This window comes from Macrobrachium nipponense, chromosome 27, assembly GCF_015104395.2.
Source record: "Macrobrachium nipponense isolate FS-2020 chromosome 27, ASM1510439v2, whole genome shotgun sequence".
Taxonomy (NCBI): domain Eukaryota; kingdom Metazoa; phylum Arthropoda; class Malacostraca; order Decapoda; family Palaemonidae; genus Macrobrachium; species Macrobrachium nipponense.
Genome location: NC_087216.1, coordinates 17748671 through 17758042, shown reverse-complemented (window position 1 = coordinate 17758042; position 9372 = coordinate 17748671). Strand labels below are relative to the sequence as shown.

The 9372-nt window shown below is 36.5% G+C and overlaps 1 protein-coding gene across 1 annotated transcript; it reads right to left on the bottom strand.

The window, feature by feature from the left end:
• Positions 1 to 7208: 7208 nt before the first annotated feature.
• On the bottom strand, positions 7209 to 9372 carry LOC135200558 (uncharacterized). The gene is made up of 4 exons (XM_064229196.1): positions 9262 to 9372; positions 8739 to 8813; positions 8403 to 8536; positions 7209 to 7909 (listed from the first exon to the last, which is right to left on the bottom strand). The coding sequence occupies exons 1-4, from the start codon at positions 9265 to 9267 to the stop codon at positions 7219 to 7221; spliced, it is 906 nt and encodes a 301-aa protein (XP_064085266.1). The 5' UTR covers positions 9268 to 9372; the 3' UTR covers positions 7209 to 7218.

The window sequence follows — 9372 nt, the reverse complement described above, 5'->3', positions numbered from 1 at the left end:
TCTCTCTCTCTCTCTCTCTCTCTCTAAAAGCTATTAAAAGAGGAGGAATTCATAAGTTTAACCAGTAGCACAAATTTATCTCTCTCTCTCTCTCTCTCTCTCTCTCTCTCTCTCTCTCTCTCTCTCTCCTTTGCGGCCTGTTAAAATACAAGACCCCATGCATTCATAAGGTCTGCTTAGTTAAGCGGAAGCACAATGCTCTCTCTCTCTCTCTCTCTCTCTCTCTCTCTCTCTCTCTCTCACACACACAAACTGCCCAACAAAATAAAATCCCACTTGCTGACACGAGGGCAGCTTAATTTGAATGTCAAGACTCTCTCTCTCTCTCTCTCTCTCTCTCTCTCTCTCTCTCTGAAAAAGTGGGAAGGATATGGAAAATACAACTTCTACAGTAAAAATATAAAATGGTCAGAAATAAATGAAGAATTAAACAAAGATTGGGATAACATTTTCGTAAGTGATGACATAAGGGTAAATACGAAGATACTATATAAAATATTAGAGAAAATAGTGGAAAAATATATACCGAAGAAGAAAAGTAAACAACAGTCATGCATACCAAGAGACAGAAGGATCTTGCTCCAGAAAATCAGAGAGTGGGAAAAAGGTCTTGCAAAAGAAAAAAATGCATGGAAAGTTATAGAACTAAAAAAGTAAGATAGAAAATGCAGAACAAAAGATTATACAATCAAAAGAAAATGAAAAACAGGACTTGGAAGAAAAAAACCCTAGTAAATATCAAGCAAAACCCCAAACTATTATACTCGTACGCGAAGAAGATGAATAAAAGAAGAATAGAAGTAGGCCCTCTAAGAATTGAAGGGAGATTAACGAATGAAAAAAAGGAAATATGCAAAATATTGGCAGAACGATATAAGAGAGAATTCACCCCTAGAATTGATAATGAAGATAATGATACAGAAGTAAGGGACGAAAATAGTGAATATTTAGCTGACATAGATATTAATGAAGCTGATATTGTGCAGGCTATTAATGAAATTAAAAATGGAGCCGCTGCAGGTCCTGATGGTGTTCCTGCTATTTTGTTAAAGAAAGTAGTTCATTCTATGGCAAAGCCACTTGCAATATTATTAAGACAAAGTGTAGATACAGGCAAGATTTATGATGAGCACAAATTAGCATATATTACCCCTACTTTCAAAAGTGGATCAAGACTAGAGGCAAGTAATTATAGGCCTGTGAGTCTTACATCACATATTATGAAAGTGTATGAAAGGGTAATGAAGAAAAATATTATGAAACATTTAATAAAAAATAATTTGTTTAATATAGGACAACATGGTTTTGTACCCGGAAAAAGTACACAAACCAAACTGTTAGTCCCCCATGAGAACATATACAAAAATATGAAAAGCGGAAATGAAACAGATGTGGTTTATCTAGACTTTGCAAAAGCTTTAGACAAGGTAGACCATAATATATTAGCGAAGAAAATTAGAAAACACAATATCGTGGATAAAGTAGGAAGAGGGTTAAAAGAATTTTTACACAACAGAAAACAGATAGTTATTGCAAACGATGAGAAATCGGATGAAGCTGAGGTAATATCTGGTGTGCCACAAGGGACGGTGTTAGTTGCATTACTGTTTGTTGTTATGATTGCAGACATAGACAGTAATGTTAAGGACTCGGTAGTGAGTAGTTTCGCAGATGACACAAGAATAAGTAGAGAAATTACTTGTGATGAAGATAGGAACGCACTACAAAGAAACCTTAACAAAGTATATGATTGGGCAGAGGTAAATAGGATGGTATTTAACTCTGATAAATTTGAATCAATAAATTATGGAGATAGAGAAGGAAAGCTGTATGCATATAGGGGACCTAATAATGAGACAATCACAAATAAGGAAGCAGTTAAAGACCTTGGTGTGATGATGAATAGGAACATGTTCTGCAATGATCAAATAGGAATTCTATTGACAAAATGTAATGCAAAAATGGGAATGTTGTTACGGCGCTTCAAAACAAAAAAAGCTGAACACATGATTATGCTTTATAAAACATATGTTCGTAGTACACTTGAATATTGCAATATGATATAGTACCCACACTATCGAAAGGACATTGCACAAATAGAGAGTGTACAAAGGTCCTTTACAGCTAGAATAGAAGAAGTTAAGGACCTTGACTACTGGGAAAGACTACAATCATTAAAATTATATAGTCTAGAAAGGAGAAGAGAACGCTACATGATAATTCAGGCATGAAAACAGATAGAAGGAATAGCCGAAAACATCATGGAGCTAAAAATATCAGAAAGAGCAAGCAGAGGTAGATTAATAGTGCCCAAAACTATACCAGGAAAAATAAGGAAAGCACACAGGACATTAATCCACTATGCACCAGCATCGATAATGCAGCGTCTATTCAATGCGTTGCCAGCTCATCTGAGGAATATATCAGGAGTGAGCGTAGATGTGTTTAAGAATAAGCTCGACAAATATCTAAGCTGCATCCCAGACCATCCAAGATTGGAAGATGCAAAATATACCGGAAGATGTACTAGCAACTCTCTGGTAGACATTAGAGGTGCCTCACACTGAGGGACCTGGGGCAACCCGAACAAGATGTAAGGTCTGTAAGGTCTGTAAGGTCTCTCTCTCTCTCTACCTTGTGCCATCACGCCCAACGGGTGACATTTGCAATGTAATACTTTCTAATCGAGAGGAAATATGATATCATTAGTACAGTTTACATTTCTGATCCGATATATTATCATTAATCACGATGCAAAACTGGTTTCCAGTTAGTGTTTGCTGGAAGAGTGGAACTGTATTCCAGTGATTTTATCATCTCCAGAGCATAACTGTAAAAATCAATAATATTAATCTTTGGTTTATCACTTCTCAGAAAAAAATTCGTGCATTTGTATGTATTGAGGATAAGATTCCGATAATGATAGTTAGAACTGTCAAAAATATTGAAGCAGTCGTTTCGACTTCTACGCTACAGGTAAATGAATTAATAATAAGTTTTCTTTTACTGGAATTGTTATATATTTGGATAGTTCGACTTACACACAAGAAATTGTTGAAATATTTTATCTCATTTTAAAAGAATCTCGTCATTGCAAAAATTCTCCACATTAACTCTCCGCTCTGCCAATGTGGAATCAGATGAATTTATTTTTGGTGATTAGAAATTAATTTCTTGATATAATGTGGTTCGAATCCCACAATAAGCTGTATGTCCTGTTGCTAGGTAACCAATTGGTTCCTAGCAACGTAAAAATATCCAATCCTTCAGGCCAGCCGTAGGAAAGCTGTTAATCAGCTCAGTGGTCTGGTTAAACTAAGATATGCTTAACTTTTTTTTCTCCACATTAGCAAAATTCCCTATACGAATTCCTTCGACATCGCTCCATATCACAAGATGGTACAATCCCATCACTTCTTCCAAACTGCGGCCATACTGAGATGAATCTCAAAACTATGCTTTTCTCAGATGGCTTACGTATGGCCGGCTCTACCAGCAAGAGCCCGTGCGGGCATAAACCCAGCTTAATCATAAACAACAAATGTCAGACAGTACACTTTTCTTTCTTTTTTCTAACGGTAAAGTTTTCATTTTTTTTTCTCTCTAAAGGTACGCTGCTTTTATTTTCTTTCAAACGGTGCACCGTTTTCATTTTTTCCTCTAATGGTACGCCGTTACTATTCTCTTTCATACGTTGCACCTTTTTCATTTTTTTCTCTAAAGGTGCTCCGTTTTTATTCTCTTTCAAACGGTGCGCCGTTTAAATTTTTTCCTCTAACGGTACGCTGTTTATATTCTCTTTCAAACGGTGCACCGTTTTTATTTTTTCTTCTAGTGGTACGCAGTTTTTATTCTCTTTTTTCATTTTTTCCTCTAATAGTACACCGTTTTTATTCTCTTTCAAACAGTGCACCGTTTTCCTTTTTTCCTCTAATGGTACGCCGTTTTTATTCTCTTTCAAACGGTACACAGTTTTCACTTTTTCCTATAACCATACACCCTTTTTATTCTCTTTCATACGGCACACCGTTTTCATTTTTTTCTCTAACGGTGCTCCGTTTATATTCTCTTTCAAATGGTGCACCGTTTTAATTTTTTCCTCTACCAGTACGCCGTTTTTATTCTCTTTCAAACGGTGCACCGTTTTCACTTTTTCTTCTAATGGTACGCTGTTTTTATTTTCTTTCAAAGGGTGCACTGTTTTCAGTTTTTCCTCTAACGGTATGCCGTTTTTATTCTCTTTCAAACGGTGCACCGTTTTCAGTCTAATGGTACTTTTCCGTTTTATTCTATGGTCAACGGTGCACCGTTTTCGTTTTTTCCTCTATGGTCCGCCGTCTCCTTTTCAAACGGTGCACCATTTTCAGTTTTCCTCTAACGGTATGCCGTTTTTATTCTCTTTCAAATGGTGCACCGTTTTCAGTTTTTCCTCTAACGGTACGCCATTTTGATTCCCTTTCTAACAGTGCACAGTTTTCAGTTTTTCCTCTAACGGTATGCCGTTTTTATTCTCTTTCAAATGGTACGATGTTTTCATAATTTCTTCTAAAAGTACGCCATTTTTATTCTATTTAAAATGGTGCACCATTTTCAGTTTTTCCTCTAACGGCACGCCATTTTTCTCCTCTTTCAAACAGTGCACCATTTTCACTTTTTCCTCTATAGGTAAGGCGTTTTTATTCTCTTTCAAACGGTGCACAGCTTTCAGTTTTCCCTCTAACGTTATGCCATTTTTATTCTCTTTCAAACAGTGCACCGCTTTCAGTTTTTCCTCTAATGGTATACCGTTTTTATTCTATTTCAAATGGTACACTATTCTTATTTTTTTCTCTAACGGTATGCCGTTTTTATTCTCCTTCAAATGGTACGCTGTTTTCATAATTTCATCTAACGGTACACCGTTTTATTCTCTTTAAAATGGTGCACCATTTTCAGTTTTTACTCTAACGGCACGCCGTTTTTCTTCTCTTAAAACAGTGCACCGTTTTCACTTTTTCCTCTAAAGGTACGCCGTTTTTATTCTCTTTCAAACATTGCACAAATTTCAGTTTTCCCTCTAACGGTATGCCATTTTTATTCTCTTTCAAACAGTGCACCGTTTTCAGTTTTCCCTCTAACGGTACGCTGTTTTTATTCTCTTTCAATCTGTGCAACGTTTTCATTTTTTCTTTTTCCTCTTACGGTACGCTGTTTTTATTCTCTTTCAAACAGTGCACCGTTTTCAGTTTTCCCTCTAATAGTACGCTGTTTTTATTCTCTTTCAAACGGTGCACCTTTTTCAGTTCTTCCTCTAACGGTATGCCATTTTTATTCTCTTTCAAATGGTGCACCGTTTCCATTCCCAACTATAACGGTACTACACCGTTTTCAATGTTGAAACCGCAAAGGTTCTTCACCTGTTCCACAAGCATTTGCAAACATCAGCTCCTAATGGAAGAGGCATTTGCTTTTCCTAAGAGACTTTTGTATTTCTATCGCCGGTCTCTTCATTAGGAACTCAGAATCTTTCGTGAGCTGAATATGGCTGCGGTGTCTGTCTCCTCTCTTCAAATATTTCCCATCTAATTATCCAAATATACGTTCACCTGTAAGCTCCATATAATAGTAGGATAAACGAACGAACGTTGACATAGCGGCCACTCTTCTCGGAACGCGGCCACTTCACGAAAAAGCGCTTGAATTATGCCATTATTTCGTGATTTACGAGAAACTACTTACTTCAAGAGGAACGTACAGGTCTCGGTGTGCTGCCTGGATGGCCCACAACTCTCGACTGACGCTCATGACAGCGAATTCAAGTAATTTTTCGGGAAGGTGGCCGCATTCTGGGATTGGTGGCAGCTATGTACCCGTTTGGTCGTTTATCATCCGTATCATATTCTGCCTTTTGCGTTTTATAGTCTCTCGGTGAATAACTCAATTCATTTTCCTTATCTTTAATACAAAGCTAATAACGTTCTAGGTACTCCCTCCTGACCATTACGTAAAATTCTTTTAGTGGATTCTTGTTGTAATCATTTTCAGTCTACATTTATTTTTATTTTACTGAAGAGGAATTTTGCTAAAATCTGGTTCTTGAAACATCACCGAAAAGAATATCGTGACCCTGCAGAACAATTAGCGTTCTCAGCCATAGTTGCATATATATATATATATATATTATATATATATATATATATATATATATATATATATATATATATATATATAGGTATTATTATATATATATATATATATATATATATATACATATATAGATAGACATATAGAGAGAGAGAGAGAGAGAGAGAGAGAGAGAGCCGTTTCTTCGTCCATCAGCTTTTTCACTGGAAGCGTTTGTTTTTTAACTGTGAACTTGAATTTCAAGATCGAAAAGACTTGCGATGTGTTTACCTTTCTAATATATATTCAATCGTTTCATTGTGGTTTTATGCTAAAGAGAGTTTCTCTACTATCTTGTTATTTTTTGTTCAGATTCCTACGCGTCTTGGTACGTTGGCACTAAATAAGAGGCCTCAGACAAGAACATCACTCAGAAGGCGACATTGCTTATGCTGGAAAGGAAAATAATTCACTTAAATGGAAAACATTATCCAAAATTTAACAAGAAAATCAGATCTATTTTTCAATATAAATAAAAAATAAACCTTAGAGATTTATTTTCTCCCAGGTATACGAAATTAATGGTATTATGTGATTTTTTAATTAAGCCTGGCTAAATTAGATTTAAACTTGGAATGGCCTTAGGCCAAAGAGCTCTTCTCATAAAATATTGGAAACCATAATGTGATGTGGATATTTTCATGACCCCATATCCATCTAGTCTATTTTTTTCAGCATTGAAAGGAAAATTACACAGAAAGGGTAGACTTCTGTCCAGAAATCAAACCAGAATGAATATAATTCTACACCATACATTTCCTTACGATTTAAGATTAATATTGCTGTGGCAATACAAAAATATTTAATTAACTAAGTTCCGATACTTGTTGAAAATATTAAGAAAATATCTCAATCGTCCAGCGCTCTCTCTCTCTCTGTTATGCATCTGTAACATTAGTTTAAGGTGAATTCATTACAATATATAAATATTTATTGTTTATTCGTCGTAATCCATTACACTATAGGTGAATAGTTCACAGGTATCTTTGGAAATGCAAAAGTATGAAACTTGTCAAGAGGCTTTAACAAATAAGTGACTGGTTGGATGATGATGAATTATCCTCTGAACTGATTAGGGCCACTGCCCAGTATCACAGGGACACCTCGGGTGATGGTGGCACCGGAGAACCTATTGGTTCCGACTCTGTTCGAGTTCAGACCAAAGTTACTGGAGGAAGAACCGAAGTTGTTCAGGCTTGATCCAGCGTTGAAAGAATTGCCGTTGGGACTGAACTGGTTGAAACCGGAGTCAAAAGTGGTGGAAGTGGTGCCAACGATACCACCATCAATGACTCCACCACTGACGAAGCCACCATCGATGATTCCACCGTCAATGATGTTTCCGCTACTCTGAGAGGGTTGTGAAGTTGTGAAAGTTGTGAATGTCTGTGGCTGAGGGTTCTGCGGGATGGTGAAGCTCTGGACGGGGAGGCTGGTGAAGTCTTGGTTCTGAGTTGTGCTAATTGTTGAGGTCTGGAACATTGGGACTCTGATTGGTGCCTGATTCTGGAAGCTCTGAGAGCTCGTCACGATTCGGTTTCCAGAGTCGAAGTTGTTGAAGGTCTGTTGGATTCCAGACTGGAAGCCAGTGAAGGACTGTAGGTTTCCTTGGCTGGGGAAAACAGAAGGCACTTCGACTGAGCCGCCCAGCAGGGAGTTTGTGTAGTAGTTTCCTACTCTCTCACCAGGTTCCTCACTGACGATTGCACGGAATCCTGAGGCGTCGTCAGCTGTGTATCGTGTTATTCTGTTGAAAGCAAAGGGTAGAATTAGCTTCAGTGAAGCATGCATCGTCTTTATCATTCTTTGCATTCTTAGAAAGTTGATTAGAAAGAACACTTTTTAAAAGTTATCCCAAAGTACAGAACAACTTTTAGATTCATTTTAGTTTCATATTTATTGGGTAATTGTACTGGTGATTTCTGAGCATATGAAACAAGTAATGAAATATAAATACAAAAGTTCAGTACTGGATCTTTCCAATGGAGTAGAAAGTTCCATCAATAAACTTGAGACCAAAGAAAAAGATTTCATCTGAGTTTCTGCTATTAGTTTTTACGATTCATTTATCTTGTAAATAGAGAACTATTTACCGAATGATATATGTTATGTACTCCGAAAATCAACTCTATTTGTTAAACACAAACTATTACTTTATACCTGTGCATTTATGAAAAGAGTTCGTCACTGGCATTAAAAAAAAATCCCTTTTATTGTTTAGAAAACACATTTTCTCTCACCTGTAGAGTCCGTTGGGCTGGAGCCACCTGAATTCGCCCTCGGTCACTCCTGAAGGTGAGACTGTCTCCTTGTGTTCCTTCTCGTCGCCTGTGTTGGGGTCACTCACGCCGTAGGCGTAGCTGTAGGGCGTTGACTAAGGTAAATGGGAAAATAACAAGAAAAATAAATACATTTGCACTTACACAATTTTATTCAGACACATATACAAAGCTATAAATAATCATGCCTTTATACAATTATTGAATTAAGGTTAGCCACTTGGATTGCTAACTAAATAATAGAGATTTGCCTTGTTAGAAAGAATATTCCAAGTTATTCTGTGAGAAGCAATTTACCTGGTTATTGTTGAAGTCGAATTGAGGTGCAGCATATGCTGAAGCAATGGTTCCAATCAACAATAGAGTTTGGACCTGAAGGAAAAATATTTAATAATCAGACGAAGTGTATTCAATTTAATTCGAAGAAAATAAAGGTTACTGAAGTATCTGGAAGCCTGTCTACAGATGCCCAATATTTTCACCTATGTATTTTCATTGTAAGCATAAATATTATTACTTAGATTTATATATTTACACATTTAAGTATTCATGATAAAAAGAAGATACATATTATGAGAACTCATGTAAATAATAGAATGTAAAATCACTTGTCCTTGCCAGAATTTATGAAATTGGGAATCAGATGAAAAAATACGCTTTTATGATTTGTGTAACATAGTTTTGTTTTCTTTACATAGTATTGCTGATAAATGCCAGGAAATTGATAGAAAACTGTCTAATTACGAGATAAATCTAAGTGCCAATTAAAACAATTAATCTACTCCTTATTCAGAAAAAGATCAAAAGACCTATTTTTTACCTTCATGTTGGCGACGTCAAAGCTCCTCAGGAGACAGGTTGTTTGTCTTCGCGGAATGAGTTGGACTCTGTCAGTGGCTCCCGAGGCGCCACTTTATATACATAGGTCTTC

Excerpts from the sequence above, each read along its gene's own strand:
- LOC135200558 (XM_064229196.1), bottom strand. Across the intron at positions 8,537-8,738 it reads TCGACTTCAACAATAACCAG|TCAACGCCCTACAGCTACGC; the intron begins GTAAATTGCTTC and ends CATTTACCTTAG. Across the intron at positions 7,910-8,402 it reads CAGCCCAACGGACTCTACAG|AATAACACGATACACAGCTG; the intron begins GTGAGAGAAAAT and ends TGCTTTCAACAG.